The following is a 17,546-nucleotide window of genomic DNA, read 5'->3' on the forward strand; positions in this document are numbered from 1 at the left end:
CAATTGCATTACAGTCACATTACATTGGAGAAGGAGCAGTGTCAATCAGTCACAGCCCAGCACTGTGTGTGCATCCAAAATGGCACCATATACCCTATATAGTGTACCATAGGGCTCTAATTGAAAGTAGTGCACACTACAGGATATAGGGAATAGATGCCATTTGGGACCCACCCTGTAACAGATCTTAGTACACATCTGTAATGACAGTTGTTTCCCTTTATATTATATTAGGGACAACACATTCTGAGGTTCTAGTTGCAGGCTGTAGCTTTGTAATACCAACACTTATATTGACTATACAACTAGAAATATGTCATATCACCAACATTTTACTAAACGGAAAATGTTTATTTTTGCAAGGGTTCATATGTGCAATATGGCTGTATTTGTAGCCTACAGAGACTTTATATGGAGGTTTTATGTTAATTCTACAGATACGTAATCCCTACACCAGGCTCTTTAGCTCCTTACGTTACTAAATACACTGAAAAGAATGTAAACGAAACATTCAACAATTACAGTTCATATAAGTAAATCAGTCAATATAAATTAATTATAAGGCCCTAATCTATGAAGTTCACATGACTAGGAATACAGATATGCATCTGTTGGTCACCGATACCTTTTAAAAAAAGTTGGGGCTTGGATCAGAAAACCATTCAGTATCTGGTGTGACCACCATTTGCCTCATCTCCTTCACATAGAGTTGATCAGGCTGTTGATTGTGACCTATGGAATATTGTCCCACTCCACTTCAATGGCTATGCGAAGTTGCTGGATTTTGGCGGAAACTGGAACACACTGTCGTACACGTCGATCCAGAGCATCCCAAACATGCTTAATTGGTGGTGACATGTCTGGTGAGTATGCAGGCCATGGAAGAACTGGGACATTTCAGCTTCCAGGAATTGTGTACAGATCCTTGCGACATGGGGCCGTGCATTATCATGCTGAAACATGAGGTGATTGCGGCGGCAGTGGGCCTCAGGATCTCGTCACGGTATCTCTGTGCATTCTAATTACCATCCATAAAATGCAGTTGAGCCAGTGGCCATCGAAGTTGAGAATTTGTCCACTGAAATCAGTTACGAAGCCAAACTGCAGTCAGGTCAAGACCCTGGTGAGGACGACGAGCACACAGATGAGCAGTTTGTGCAGAAATTATTTGGTTGTGCAAACCCACAGTTTCATCAGCTGTCCGGGTGGCTGGTCACAGATAATCTCGCAGGAGAAGAAGCCGGATGTGGATGTCCTGGTCCGGCGTGGTTACACGTTGTCGGTTGGACATACTGCCAAATTATATAAAACGTTGTTGTAGGCGGCTTATGGTAGAGAAATGAACATTAAATTATCCGGCAACAGCTCTGGTGGACATTCCTGCAGTCAGTACGCCAATTGCACGCTCCCTCAAAACTTGAGACATCTGTGGCATTGTATTGTGTGACAAATTTTAGAGTGGCCTTTTATTGTCCCAGCACAAGGTCCATCTGTGTAATGTATAATCAGCTTCTTGATATGCCACACTTGTCAGGTGGTAAAAGAGAAACGCTCACTAGATTGTTGTGTGTATGGAACATTTCGGGGATCTTTTATTTCAGCTCATGAAACATGGGACCAACAGTTTACATGTTGTGTTTATATTTTTGTTCAGTACACATTGAAAAGCACATTGAGAAAGTAACATCTGAAATAATCTCCTAGATATCACCATATAAAGTAGCACGCCTGTTGAATGCAAAATGGTCTGTTGTTGAAGCCAAGCGACCCAGCCCATGTTGTTAGACCTACTGGCTCACAGTCACAGCCCAGCAGTAAAGGCTAATGCTGATGCTGTGTTTCACAGCCCATTTCACGTGAGCATCGTGTGTATGTGTGTGTGTGTGTGTGTGTGTGTGTGTGTGTGTGTGTGTGTGTGTGTGTGTGTGTGTGTGTGTGTGTGTGTGTGTGTGTGTGTGTGTGTGTGTGTGTGTGTGTGTGTGTGTGTGTGTGTGTGAGAAAGAGAGTCTGTCTCTGTGGTCATAAGGCTATGAATGCATCAGTGGTTAAACCCCTGAACTAATGTGGAGCAGCTGCCGGCTTACGCTCCACAACAGTCCCCTCTCACTGGCTGCCTCTCCTGGCCAGTGACAGTCAATCACAACCAACATCTCACAGCTAGCCAATCACATCCAGCAATTCAAAGCTACTCGTTCACAGCTAGCCAATCACATCCAGCAATTCATAGCTACTGGCTCACAGCTAGCCGTTCACAACTAGCCAATCGCATCCAACCAATCGAATCCAGCCACTCCTAGCTAGCTGCTCACAGCTAGCCAATCAGATCCAGCCACCCCTCGCCAGCCTTTCACAGGTAGCCAATCACGGGGGACCTGATTCGGCATTGAGATAAGCGTGCACAATTTGGACCTTCGTGTAAGGCATGCGTTGATGTGGGACAACGGGAGACTTAAGTGAAAACTCAAGATAAACGCATGGATCTAATTTCAGAATACCATCCAGAGAGGCAGGCTTTGTGGTTCATCCCTGTGTTGCTCAGTCAGGGCACCTAATCCCACAGTTCTGGGGTAAATCTGAATTGGCACACTATTCCCTTATTCCCTTATTATTGCACTACTATTAGCTAAAGCCCTCAGCCCTGTTATTTCAATGATCGTAGTGCTCTACTTCTGCCTTAGAGCCCTATGGCAATAATAAGACCTATTACTTCAATGATCAACTCTCATAATGTAAATCTTAATAATGATAATATGTACAGTATTTCCCCCATACCTTTCTATAATAGTGATCTTTGTGAGCCGGAATAGAAAGCACCAGCCTCTGGGGGCATGGTGTGTAATGGGTCAGAAACAGGACATATCTCAGTCTGCCCCAGTAGAGGTACCAGGACTGATCTGGGTCAGGGAGTAATGACGTTACTATATCGAACACATCAAACCATGCATACGCAGTACTATCTAGACACAGTCACTGGGTTCAGACCCACTCATTTCAGTGAGTCTCTAATTTGAGATGAATAAAATATAGCTAGTTATTTTATCCTGATTAACACAGTGTCAGAGCGTGGTTAGAGTGTAATTGTGTATTTACCTCGGGCGAGCAAGAGATCCAGGCCTCCACAGCAGTATGTGGGGACATTGTGTGTTGGAGCTTTATGATGTGTATGTGTGTGATGTGGTGTATCAGAGCATTTTAACTACTGAAGTAATTATAGCCTGCCTCCTGCTGTAAAAAGGATGTGTATCAATGTGGCTCTATTGACAGTGAGAAATCCATACACACACACATACACACACAGCCTACACATTCACACAAACACACACGCAAGATACGCATTCACGCACATACACACATGTATGCAGACATATACACACAACTACACACACACACACACACACACACACACACACACACACACACACACACACACACACACACACACACACACACACACACACACACACACACACACACACACACACACACACACACACACACTTCACCATAAAAGCACTAGCAGAAGATTCTAATGGTGGACAGTCCACTTAAATTGATTTTTGTTGTGATGCATGGACCTCTTACTTTATTTTACCCAAATTAAATCAAGCATACTCATTGGTTGTGGCTTGTGTGAATCCCATCCCTACTACAGTCTTTGACGGTCCACAGTGAGCCTGTGACGATTTTCTTAGTGTGAAACTGTAGATATTATGGATTTTTGTGTGTGGATCACTGCGCAGGGTTTCACCTCAATGATATCAGATTAATCCTTCTTCATGATAAGAGCATTGCTGTTTTCTTGCTTTATGCAATCCTAATATCTCTGTGTGCTATATTATCTGATGATAAAGTATCTGTGTCCTAGCATATCTGTGTGCTAGTATCTCTGTGTGCTAGTATACCTGTGTCCTAGCATATCTGTGTGCTAGTATCTCTGTATGCTAGTATATCTGTGTGCTAGTATTTCTGTGTGCTAGTATATCTGTGTAGTAGTATATCTGTGGGCTAGTACATCTGTGTGTGCTGGAGTGTCTGTGTGCTAGTATCTCTGTGTGCTAGTATCTCTGTGTGCTAGTATATCTGTGTAGTAGTATATATGTGTGCTAGTATTTCTGTGTGCTAGTATATCTGTGTAGTAGTATATCTGTGTGCTAGTACATCTGTGTGTGCTGGAGTGTCTGTGTGCTAGAGTATCACTGTGCTAAATTATGTCTGTGCGATAGTACATCTGTTCTATAGTTCCAATATGTTATAGTATCTATGCTAGAGTATCTCTGTTATAGTATCTATGCTAGAGTATCTCTGTTATAATATCTATGTGCTACAGTATCTTTCTTCTATGCCTTTACTAACAGTTCCCATTGTTTCTCTCTTTTTGCAGAGCAATGCGTCTGGTCCTGTGGAGAGCCAGTGGATTTCACAGTGATTCCCGTCCACGACTCGGATATACAGAGTTGGAGTTTTGACACAAGCTCATCTAAGCAGTGTGTCTGCCTGGGGGTTGACGCTCCCTCCACCGTCCCTCCTCCCCCCTCCTCCACCAACACCACCACCACCAACACTACGGCTGGCTCCTCCACCGCTGGCTCCTCAGTCCGAGCAGAGCTGCTCCACTGCATCTTTAATAGACGTCTCTCAAAGCATTGCCTTCCATGGTTTCTGCCCTGCTCCAGACCCTATCATCTTACATTGTGAAGATTTGCAAAGGAATGTTTACAAAGAAATTGGCGAATCCCACAAAGAAGAAAGAGAGTAGCGACAATAAAGAGCCCAAATTGACCACCACTGATTTGCGTGACCAAGGTAACCTGACTACGACACTCTCCACCACTCTGAAAACCACAGTGAAAAAAATCAGCAAATGCTCTTCGGCGCGTAACATCTCTCTTGAATTAGACGACGGAAAAAACGACTGCTCATCTCTCTCACCGACTTTCAGTTACCGTGTAGCGATAGCGAATGGACTCCCGAAAAACGCTCTTCTGCTGAACAATAATGAGAGTATCTTCCAGGAGATCCTCTCCATTAATAGCGAATACTCTGACTCCCTGAGCGAGGCCAAACCTGTGCGTAGATTCGATGAGCAGAAATCTCACACCATGCCAGTGAGACGGAACAGGAAGAGCCTCATTAGTCTGGCGCCCTCCGATGGCAGCTCAGAGGGTGAGAGGGTGGAGCGCTCAAGTCTGCACACTCTCCGACTTGGCGCGCTACGCAAGCTGAGGAAATGGAAAAAGAGTCAGGAGTGCGTGTCTTCGGATTCCGAGGTGAGCAACTGGAGGAAGACCCTGGGTATCCGGAGCAAGTCCCTGGACCGGGCTGGGCGACAGCAGAAGTCGACCTCTGCCTTAGAAGCCGGCTCCAGCTCTACAGGCTGCATCAACCAAACCCAGGATGTGATGGAGATGATCTTTAAGGAGCTGCAGGGCATCAGCCAGATCGAAACAGAGCTTTCAGAGCTCAGGGGACACGTCAACGCCCTGAAGAACTCCATCGACGAGATCTCCTCCAGCGTGGAGGTGGTGCAGACCGAGATCGAACAACTGCGTACTGGCTTCGTCCAGTCCCGGAGAGAGACGCGAGACATCCACGACTACATCAAGCAGGTCAGCCACCAGGCCAACAAGGCCAGCCTGAGGTTCATAAACGTCCCTGAGGAGAAGCTGGAGAAAACTGAGAGTCTCATCTATCTTATTCTAAAGGACAAAATGGGATTTGCTGAAGCACATAAAACACTTAAAATAGAGCTAGCCCATCGGTTAGGGCAGCAAAGAGAATGTTCCAATGCAAAACCTAGGCCTATTATTGTAATATTCTCAACCCCCTCAGATAGAGATTTAGTTTTGAAAAAATGCTACAAACTGAAGGGGACTGGTATATCTGTATCCACTGATAGCTTAACGACTCATGACGTGAAGGAAAAGAAAGATAAAGGAGCTATGTCCTCTTCTCAAACCTACGAGAGCATGGACATTAAGGTCTCAGCCAAGGACAAAGCTGAGAGTGATGACTGGGACTCTATGGACAGTGACAAGGAGCTAGATGAACTAAACAGGAACAAATATGCAATGGTGGTGTCTAAGCCTGTTCACAAACATAAAGCAGATAAAAAGAGGCACGGTCACCATGAGCACGGTAGCCGGTCTGCGGATGAGGCTGGCTACTCTGCCTCAGTTCACTATGCTGATGACTCCTATGATGAGTCTGACAAAACCTCCAAGCCCTACTATGGTGACCTCACCCCCGGCTGGCTCTCTCAGAGCGACTACTCCACCCCCAAGCTCAGCCGCTCCGAGTCTGACTGCTCCAAGCTCTGCCAGTCCTACTCTGAAGACTTCTCAGAAAGCCAGTACTTCAGCCGGCCCAATGGCAGCTCTCTACTATCCTCCTCAGACCAGGAGCTGTGGCAGAGGAAGCAGGAGGACATGGCGTCATCGTGGTACGCCAGCCAGACCCTCAGCCAGGAGAACCCTCCGTACGCTGAGCCCAACGAGGCCGAGACGACCGAGACCATCGACAGTGGGGTGAGCAATGGGCTGGTCTGCATGTCTGGGGATAGGAGCCATTACAGCGGCTCACAGCTGTCTCTGCAGGGAGACCTCTCCCCATGGAAGGACTGGCCTCACCTGGAGCAGGGAGCAGACTCCGGGCTGGACGCTTCCACAGAACAGAACCTGGTGTCTGAGGTCAGCAGCCCCTTTGACCCAGCTGCCATTCCTGGCTTCCCTGAGAACATCACCAAGTGTCAGGAGGTGGACCTGGCATTTGAAGGGGAGGAGACTTTCATGTTGGATATGGTGGAAAGCACCCTATTGGACACCGCCCCGCTGGAGATCACCCGACTGGAGAGTGCCCGGCTGGGTAGTGCTCCCCCCACTACTCTTTATACAGCCCCTATCGTAGCGAAAGAACCTGTTGTAACCCCGCCTGTCCATAAGCCTAAAGCTAAAGAGACTGCTAAAACGCTCCCTAAAGAAACTTCTAAAGCAGCTTCTAAAGCTAAAACACCTCCTAAAGAGTTAGCTAAAACTGTTCCTAAAGAGGTTGCTAAGACTATTCCTAAAGAGGTTGCTAAAACACCTACTAAAGAGTTAGCTAAAACTGTTCCTAAAGAGGTTGCTAAGACTATTCCTAAAGAGGTTGCTAAAACACCTCCTAAAGAGTTAGCTAAAACTGTTCCTAAAGAGGTTGCTAAAACTGTCCCTAAAGAGGTTGCTAAAACTATTCCTAAAGAGGTTGCTAAACCTATTCCTAACGAGGTTGCTAAAACTATTCCTAAAGAGGTTTCTAACACTATTTATAAAGTGACTTCTAAACCGGCAAAAGAGGTTGCTAAATCAATTGCTGAAGAGGCTGCTAAAACTATTAAACTAAGAGAAACAGCCAAAATGATTCCTAAAGAGAAAGTTAAAACACCTCCGAAAGAAATTGTTAAAGTTATTCATACAGAGGCTCCTAAAACTCCTCTGAAAGACACTCCCATAACAAGCCCAAAAGAAACTCCCAAAACAAGTCCGAAAAACACTCCCAAAACAAGTCCAAAAGAGGCTGTGAAAATACTTCCCAACAACACTCCTAAAACAAGTCCAAAAGAGGCTGTGAAAACACCTCCCAGAGACACTTCTAAAACTCGTCCAAAAGAGACACCTAAAATGGTTCCTAAAGGGGCATCTAACACGCTTCCTAAAATGGCAGCTAAAGAAGCCCCTGAACTATCCACCCAAACATTCCCTGAGCTTGATGTCAAACACAGCTTCCAACCGAGCCAGACCAAGTCATCCACCATGTACCGTAGCCAGAGCGAGATCCGGTCCGAGAAAGTTGTAGAGGAGGTGCCCAAGTCCTGGAGCAGCCGCCTCAGCATCGACCTCACCGACAAAGCTCCGTCCTTCAGCTTTGGGTTCGGCTCCACCCTGAAGAAGGCAAAATCAGCCCTGGAGGTGGTGTGGAAGTCAGGCCCTCCACCTAGTGCCGCTCCCCCGGAGCCACCCCCAGACTCAGGCTCCTTCATGGGCCGCTTCCGCACACTGTCCACCTCCACGGCCAACGACTCCAGCACCACCATCGACTCAGACGTCTACACAGATTCCTTCGTCTACAAGGCTGAAGATGAAGATGAGGCTGCCGCTGGTGACCAGCTGGAGGACAACGAGACCGCCTATGTCGGGGTGATGGAGCAGGTCCTGGCCAACCTGGAGAACCGGTCCAACGCCAACGACACAGAAGAGACAGAGGAGTTTGAGGAGCCCATACTGGATTATGATCCTGATGCCTCTCAGGATTATGTCTCTGAAGACTATGAGGCTACCACCCAGGATTACGAGGACTCTGAGGAAGTTGAGGCCACCCAGGAGGCTGCAGTCGTTCTGGAGTATGACTGTAGTCTGGACGAGCAGTACGACGAGGAGTACAGTGAGGATTACATTGATGATGCCATGACGGGGGACACGGCAGAGGACACAGCAGCGTATGAGGCCATGGTGGAGTATGTTGAGGTGGAGGAGCCTGACGAGGAGGAAGAAGAGGAGGAGGAAGAGGAGTTAATGGAGGACATGGAAGAGGGGGATGAGATGGAGGAGACCTCCGAAGCGTCTGCGTCGGAGAGGACGGAAAACCTAGAGGATGAGAACAAAAACATTCCAGAGAAGGAGGAGATGCCTGCAGAGGCTCCGCCCAAAAAGCGCATCCGTCCTACATTTAAGGAGGCTGCGCTGAGGGCCTACAGGAAGCAGATGGACGAGCTGCAGCAGCAGATCCTGGCTGGAGGTAGCTACACCTTCTCTTTACTACATTTTACCTCACTTTACTACACTACACTTTACTTCACTTTACTACACTTTACTACACTTTACTACACATTACAACCTGATCTGGTTCGCACTGTATAACCAACTGCTATGGTAGTTGTCATGCCAAGTTTGACCATTGGATCTGGCAAGACAGCACAAACAGATCTGGGACCAGGCTGCTACACTTTATCGTATCTCTTTACTCATCTTTGGCATTGTACCAGTGTAGTGCAGAAAGGGTTACACTATATTACTCAGAGTTTTACTCAGTCCAGGTCATAAGGTTCAAATTATGGTATGTATGTCATAACAAAGTCATTACATCATCCACTGTGGATATCAGTCATACAGTTAACAGTACAGTAACATGTAAAGTATGCACTATAAAATAGATATGTTTGTGTACTATCTGACTTTTATCCATGAGATTTGAACACAGACATTTATCTGAGTTGAGATGTGGAAAGATTCGTGTCAGTTGAACATGTCTTTGGTAGAGAATCCTTGAGGATCAGATAGAGGCCTGTAGTGGAATATGTATGCTCTGAGCTCCTGGAAACCCCCAGCGTCTGTTCCACTGGTGTTGGGATTTCAGGGACTTTTAGGTTGACTTTGACTGTTTGATTTGCTCCTGGCATCTTCTGGAATTGGTCATGGATTTTGTGCTTGATGCTAATATGAAGGGACGACTGTTTTCTTTGAAGGTGGGCAAGGTTAGTGTCAGGGTTAGAGGTATGTATAACATAATCCTCGTGGTGCAGCACTTTATAGCTGACTTAAACTGATGGATTTTTATTTTAGAATGCAAGGGTCTTTTTCAATTAGAGAGTTGTCTGATTTTTTGTGAGTATGTCTCTTCCTCATGAACATTTAATGGATCTAAAACGGTACAACACCCATGTTCCAGGGAACAATGCAATCAGATTAGTTCAGACTCGAACAACATGGATTCCATCCATTACCATCGACCATCAGGGATATTCAGACAATGAAAGCAAAAAAACGCACTGTTTCTGACAGCTTAGAAATATGAACTAAAAACTAAACCTCAAATTCAAGTGGTGTGTGTTTACCATGCCTGGAGCCACGTTATCCTTTCCATTTAGTGAACTAGGTCTATTCTCCACATTAGCCTTTCCATTTAGTGAACTAGGTCTATTCTCCACATTACCCTTTCCATTCAGTGAGCAAGGTCTATTCTCCACGTTACCCTTTCCATTTAGTGAACTAGGTCTTTTCTCCATATTACCCTTTCCATTTAGTGAACTAGGTCTTTTCTCCATATTACCCTTTCCATTTAGTGAACTAGGTCTATTCTCCACATTACCCTTTCCATTCAGTGAACTAGGTCTATTCTCCACATTACCCTTTCCATTTAGTGAACTAGGTCTATTCTCCACATTACCCTTTCCATTCAGTGAACTAGGTCTATTCTCCACATTACCCTTTCCATTTAGTGAACTAGGTCTATTCTCCACATTACCCTTTCCATTCAGTGAACTAGGTCTATTCTCCACATTACCCTTTCCATTCAGTGAACTAGGTCTATTCTCCACATTACCCTTTCAATTCAGTGAACTAGGTCTATTCTCCACATTACCCTTTCCATTCAGTGAACTAGGTCTATTCTCCACATTACCTTTCCATTCAGTGAACTAGGTCTATTCTCCACATTACCCTTTCCATTTAGTGAACTAGGTCTATTCTCCACATTACCCTTTCCATTCAGTGAACTAGGTCTATTCTCCACATTACCTTTCCATTCAGTGAACTAGGTCTATTCTCCACATTACCCTTTCCATTCAGTGAACTAGGTCTATTCTCCACATTACCCTTTCAATTCAGTGAACTAGGTCTATTCTCCACATTACCCTTTCCATTCAGTGAACTAGGTCTATTCTCCACATTACCCTTTCCATTCAGTGAACTAGGTCTATTCTCCACATTACCCTTTCCATTCAGTGAACTAGGTCTATTCTCCACATTACCCTTTCCATTTAGTGAACTAGGTCTATTCTCCACATTACCCTTTCCATTTAGTGAACTAGGTCTATTCTCCACATTACCCTTTCCATTTAGTGAACTAGGTCTATTCTCCACATTACCCTTTCCATTTAGTGAACTAGGTCTATTCTCCACATTACCCTTTCCATTCAGTGAACTAGGTCTATTCTCCACATTACCCTTTCCATTTAGTGAACTAGGTCCGTCAATGCTTTTAGTGGAACTTTGACCAACTTTTAAGAGTTTGATAATAATGTCAAAATATGATTTGTCTTATTGCTCTGCTATTACATTTCCCCTTGGGATCTGCTGAATCAACCGGTATACCTTAGACTAAGGCTGGAATCTCATGAAACCTGCTGAAATTATATTATTATTTCGCTTAAAAATGCTCATTTTGATTAAAGTGAATATTAGATTTGTTTTGTTACACCTCAAAAAACGTGATTTAATTAATCTGATTTCACTTACTGGAATAATGCTTTTTTCTGCAGCTCAGGTTTACAGACAAAACCGCAAGCTTAATCAGACAAACATATGGCCAAAGAAAAATGATTTATGGGTCAGTATGAGTGGTTATTATTGATTTAGTGAAGCAAACAATGAACTGTTTTAAGTGGAATGAAGAAAGGTTTTTAAATCAGAGCTATGGCGGGACCAGGGGAATAGCCTGTCTCTTGTTTAAAGTGAACAAGCTCTTGACCTACATGTGGTAGGAGCTATAGTGCACGGCTACACTCACAGCACAGCACAGCACACACACACACACACACACACACACACACACACACACACACACACACACACACACACACACACACACACACACACACACACACACACACACACACACACACACACACAGCACACACACACACACAGCATGCACAGATACAGCAGTAAATCATGTACACAGTATATTGGATACAGCAAACTCACACTAAATGAAATATACAGTATAGGCTAATGGATACAGCATACTCACACCTATATCTTAAGTAAGGTATGTAGGATACAACATACCCCTTTATTATAGACACATTATATTAAATATAAATACATACAGTACATATTTTCAAAGACTTGATCTTTTAGCAGGGGGTGTACTTTGCACTTTTCCTTGGTAATTGGTTTCATTACCAGGCAAGCTAAAGCAAACACACCTCAAGCATTGTAAAGTATTAGATGCTTGTATTTTACCCAGTTCAGATATGGCTACAGCTAATGCTGCTGCTATTGTTATTACTTGTTATTTTGTCATTGCTAGTTATTTTGCTATTGCTAGTTATTTTGCTATTGTTTATTCTATTGCTATTGCTAATTCTGTTTCTAGTTATATTGCTATTGCTACATCTATTTCTATTGGTAATTAAAATGTATTTTGCAATTGCTATAGCCTAATCTATTTTTATTTCTGCAGCTACTACTATACTGTACATGCATGAATACAGCTACAGCTACTTACAGCTACAGCTATTGCTACTAACACTGCTGTTGTTAGTGTTAGTGTTACAGCTGCCACTACTGTATTGAGATGCTAATTTGGGCTCCCAAGGGCATTCTCTAACCAGGTCAGCCTTGCTTAAAATATGTATATGAGTTTTGTATGGTAGTGTACTGTAGCCTCTTTCTACTACTACTGCTGCCATTGTTGGCTGCGGATGGTTTTTCCTGGGAGAGGCAGAGAAAGGCAGACCCTGGTCCTGGCACACTGTGCCACATTCTATAAGCGTCTATATATAAAAGCTGCAAATAAAGTGGCATTAAAAAGGAAAGCAGGAGAGGGAGTTGTGTTATGTTAATTGTTGTGATGCGGTCCTACTAACTCTGGGCCTAGATTGCTGTTCAAATACCAATACTCTCAGTTGACTGGCTCTGTGGCTCTGCCCTGGCTCCAGATCTGCAGTAGTCAGAAACAAACTGGCCAAAGGACAGTCAGGCAAATGCCAGATGTGTTGATCCATCTATAGCCAAGTGGACCAGTCTAAATTGGGTTTTTATGCACAGAATTATCATTATTTGGCTAATAATGGGGGCCTCAAGGTAAAAATTGGCTGGTATGTTTGGATTTCTGGTCCCAGTCTGTCCCTGGCAGCAGACGTTCCAGTGGTTTAGGCTGTGGGAGGGATTATCAACAAGGATTCTGAGCTCACGTGGAGCATCTTCCTCCCTCCTTGAGAATGGCTGTAGTTCTGAGTCCCTCTCTCTCCCTTCCTGGAAAAATGGCTGTATAGCTTTGACTCTGTCTTTCTCTCTCACTGGAAATGGCTGAGGCTTTGAGTCCGTCTCCCTGCCTCTGTCTGCCACAGCCACAACACAAGAGGAAGCATCCCAAATGCAATTGGACTCCTTTAGTGATGGTGTTACATGATGCAGAGAGTTTGAGTGCTGCAGCCTATGGGAAACCACTGATTCTGGGCAGGCCCCACTTGAATTTTTAGTAGCTACAGATTTATGGACATAGCCACTACTTCTACCATGTACGACCACTCCACAGATCCTACAAGCATTCAGACTGACAGGGCGTACTAGACTACTGTTCATAACTAGCACTGGCATAACACAGTTTCTCTGGACCCCCTGCAAGATCGGAGTTGCCCCCCCGTTATCTCATGTTAAACCTAACATTTCACAAAGCTATGCATGGTGTCGCATGGTATCGCAATGCTGCAATTTTTAGACTGCTGGCTGGTGGAAATAATGTAATTACTTGTTCAGTAATTAAAGTTGGAAATTCTAACATTTCAGATTGTAAGATAAATGTTCGATGCCACAGCATACTAATCAGCTACCAATATAACTGTCCTGTATAGGCTACTTGAACCTGCAGGACATGAGCCGGCCTCCCAGCTTGGATAGAAAGTAGTTGTGCGTAAAACCAGTCTATTAATGCCAAATAATACAGTCAATCACCCTCAAAACACTAGCTTACTAGGGATTGTTTCCTTATGCAGTGTACTGTCTATAGCTATATACCATATTTAGCTGCTATTTCTAAAAAAAAAAATTATACAAATTACACATAAAATAGCCTAACAATGAGGGAAAAATAAGTCGATTTGAGGATAAATTCAGCCACTATTTATTGTTGAACTCAGCGGGTTTTGTCTGGCTAATAGTCTACACAAATGGGCTGCAATATTCAAGGTAAATTAAATTAAATCAAATTAAATCCAACTTGAAACACTCCCCTGATCTCCTGAAGTCCTCCTTATTTGTCTGCAAATGTTTTTATCATGGCCTGTACGTCCAGGTTGTGGACTGTTTTCCATACTGAGTATTGCCAACCTAGACAGTCTTTCCTGAGACATTTTTCATTATTCTGTATTTCCATTGTGCTGCACACAATTTAAACTTAGTCTTGAATGATGCATGCCAAGATATACCACAGATAAGGGATAGGTCATGCAGGTTCACTAGTATGAATGAAATCGAAAACTGCTTTTTTTGTTCAAGCCCTCAAGAACTGTTGTCTGCTAAAGATGATAATTTGTTTGCATCTGGCAATTTATTGACTGTCCAGTATCCAGATTACCTGTCCCCAGAGCTTCCTATACAGTGAATCTCTTTTCATAACGTGTTGAGGCCGGCAATTAAGGATAATGAGAGGCTCAATTAAAGCTGTTGCAGAACTGCTGTATTTGAAGCACCACTCCCCCTGCAGTTTACCTGATGTTGCTATGGCAATCAAGCTGTTTTTCCTATCCATGTAACTGTTACTACTGCGGAGAGATTCTTTTCTAAGCTAAAACTCATAAAGACCTACTAAGAAGCATTAGGCTGTCGGTCTGAAATGAGCTTTTGAACACCTGAGTAAGCTCCACTCATTGCACTGGCACCGTCGTAGCCTTGACCACAACATTTGATCACCGATATCCCCTTATACTTGCAGTGAGTTAAATGCTTTCTTTTCAAGGCCTGAGGCACTTTTTCAGTCACATTCCTGAAGCCCAAGAAACAAACACTTAGCTTCCTAGTACATATGGAAATTAAACAGTTGATGAATTACTTCTTGGAGGGTTACTGTCAAAATGACATCGATGACAGGTGCAATGGTCCCCAGAGCTTGTGGAACCTCCTGCCTTGTGCGGGAGGTCCCACGAGGTGGTGTCCGGTACGCCAGCGATAACTAATGCAATGGTGCACTGAATCTGTTTCATTGTTTATCATGGTTTCTGTAATATCATTATTATGTTAAATGTCATCAGCGTGAGAACGTGTGATGAGTCATGAGAACTCTCTTCTCTCCCTCTTTTCTTTCTCTTATTTTCTCTTCCTCTCTCTCACTTCCCTCCTCTCTCTATCTTCTCCCCCCTCGCTCCCTTCTCTCTCTTCCTCTACTATTCTAGTTCCCCCCCTCTCACCCCTCTCGCTGTTACTTTTTCTAATTATTTGTGTGTTGGTATTGAGTCCCAGCCTCACAGACCCTGGTGAGAAGGGTCAGTAGGCCTACCTGGTTATATTGTCAGCCTGCACCAGACTATTCCGAAGTGTGGAATTGCACACTTCCCGTCATGGACTCCCTCCAGACAATTTTTAAGCCAATCCAATGCTTTTAAATCTATGACTGGAATTGTGTGGGTGTGGGATGGAGAATTTGGCCAAAACCTAAGGCTCCTAATGGGAAGCGCTTCAGTACCCGATTATATTACTAGCCTGAAGCCAGCTAGCTTCTGGTTATATTGTTAGCCTGAAGACGGCTAGCTGCTGCTCATACTGTATTGTTACCAGGAAAGCTATCTTCTGGTTATATTGTTTGCCTGCAGAAGGCTAGCTGCTGGTCATACTGCATTGTTAGCCTGCAGAAGGCTAGCTGCTAGTTATACTGTTTTGTTAGCCTGCATCAAGGCTAGATGCTGGTCATACTGTATTGTTAGCCTGCAGAAAGCTAGCTGCTAGTTATACTGTATTGTTAGCCTGCAGAAGGCTAGCTGCTGGTCATACTGTATTGTTAGCCTGCAGAAGGCTAGCTGCTGGTCATACTGTATTGTTAGCCTGCAGAAGGCTAGCTGCTGGTCATACTGTATTGTTAGCCTTCAGAAGGCTAGCTGCTGGTCATACTGTATTGTTAGCCTGCAGAAGGCTAGCTGCTGGTCATACTGTATTGTTAGCATGCATCAAGGCTAGCTGCTGGTCATACTGTATTGTTAGCCTGCAGAAGGCTAGCTGCTGGTCATACTGTATTGTTAGCCTGCAGGGGAGGGTCAGTGCTTGTTGATGGTTAGCTTGCAGGCCTCCTAGTTAAACTGTTAGCTCGCAGCAGGCTAGCTGCTTCACTGACTTCGGATCAATGCCCTCTGTGGCCATGCTCTGTTGTATTATAGTCTATTTATGTCACGTTCGTTGTTACGTGAAAGAGAGGAGGACCAAGGCGCAGCGTGAAATGAACACATATTTAATCAACGAAGACGAAGAACACTTACAAACTAAACAAAACAACAAACGTGAAGCTATAATAATGACAAGTGCAGACACAGGCAACATAGACATAGACAATCACCCACAAACTACCTAATGACTATGGTTGCCTAAATATGGCTCCCAATCAGAGACAACGATAGACAGCTGTCTTTGATTGAGAACCAATCTAGGCAACCATAGACATACATACACCTAGACTAAACACTGCCCCATAAACATACAAAAACCCCTAGACAATACAAAACACATACTTCCCCCATGTCACACCCTGACCTAACTAAAATATTAAAGAAAAAAAAGATAACTAAGGCCAGGGCGTGACAGTACCCCCCCCCCCCCCCTCCCCCCCCAAAGGTGCGGACTCCGGCCGCAAAACCTGACATAGAAGGGGAGGGTCCGGGTGGGCCTTCTTACGGCGGCGGCTCGGGTGCGGGACGTGGCCCCGACTCCACCATAGTCAATACCCGCTTTGGTGGCGCCTCTGGAGCGAGGACCCTTACAGCGAGTCCCGGACTGAAGACCATCCTAGAGGGCGCCACTGGACGGGGGGGCAGCTCCGGACTGAGGGGCAGCTCCGGACTGAGGGGCAGCTCCGGACTGAGGGGCAGCTCCGGACTGAGGGGCAGCTCCGGACTGAGGGGCAGCTCCGGACTGAGGGGACTGAGGGGGCTGAGGGGCAGCTCCGGACTGAATGGCAGCTCCGGACTGTAGGGCAGCTCATGACTGGAGGGCAGCTCATGACTGGAGGGCAGCTCATGACTGGAGGGCAGCTCATGACTGGAAGGCAGCTCATGACTGGAAGGCAGCTCATGACTGGAAGGCAGCTCATGACTGGAAAGCAGCTCATGACTGGCTGATGGCTCTGGCAGGTCATGGCTGACTGACGGCTCTGGCGGGTCATGGCTGACTGACGGCTCTGGCGGGTCATGGCTGACTGACGGCTCTGGCGGGTCATGGCTGACTGATGGCTCTGGCAGGTCATGGCTGACTGACGGCTCTGGCCGGTCATGGCTGACTGACGACTCTGGCAGGTCATGGCTGACTGACGACTCTGGCAGGTCATGGCTGACTGACGACTCTGGCCGGTCATGACTGGCGGGCGGCTCCGGCAGCTCCTGACTGGCGGGCGGCTCCGGCAGCTCCTGACTGGCGGGCGGCTCTGGCAGCTCCTGACTGGCGGGCGGTTCTGGCAGCTCCTGACTGGCGGGAGGCTCTGGCAGCTCCTGACTGGCGGGCGGCTCTAGCAGCTCCTGACTGGCGAGCGGCTCTAGCAGCTCCTGACTGGCGGGCGGCTCTGGCAGCTCCTGACTGGCGGGCGGCTCTGGCGGGCTC

The 17,546-nt window shown here is 45.5% G+C and overlaps 1 protein-coding gene across 1 annotated transcript in view; it reads left to right on the top strand.

Annotated features, from left to right (window-relative positions):
* Positions 1 to 4,649: 4,649 nt before the first annotated feature.
* The window catches only part of LOC120024771 (protein unc-13 homolog C-like), a 178,709-nt gene continuing 165,812 nt past the window's right edge, over positions 4,650 to 17,546 (top strand). Inside the window, 4 exon segments of the mRNA XM_038969056.1 lie at positions 4,650 to 6,825; positions 6,828 to 6,864; positions 7,438 to 7,488; positions 7,766 to 8,766. Coding sequence (XP_038824984.1) covers positions 4,653 to 6,825; positions 6,828 to 6,864; positions 7,438 to 7,488; positions 7,766 to 8,766 — 3,262 coding nt within the window. The 5' untranslated portion in view covers positions 4,650 to 4,652.

This window comes from Salvelinus namaycush, chromosome 30 (genome assembly GCF_016432855.1).
Source record: "Salvelinus namaycush isolate Seneca chromosome 30, SaNama_1.0, whole genome shotgun sequence".
Lineage (NCBI taxonomy): Eukaryota > Metazoa > Chordata > Actinopteri > Salmoniformes > Salmonidae > Salvelinus > Salvelinus namaycush.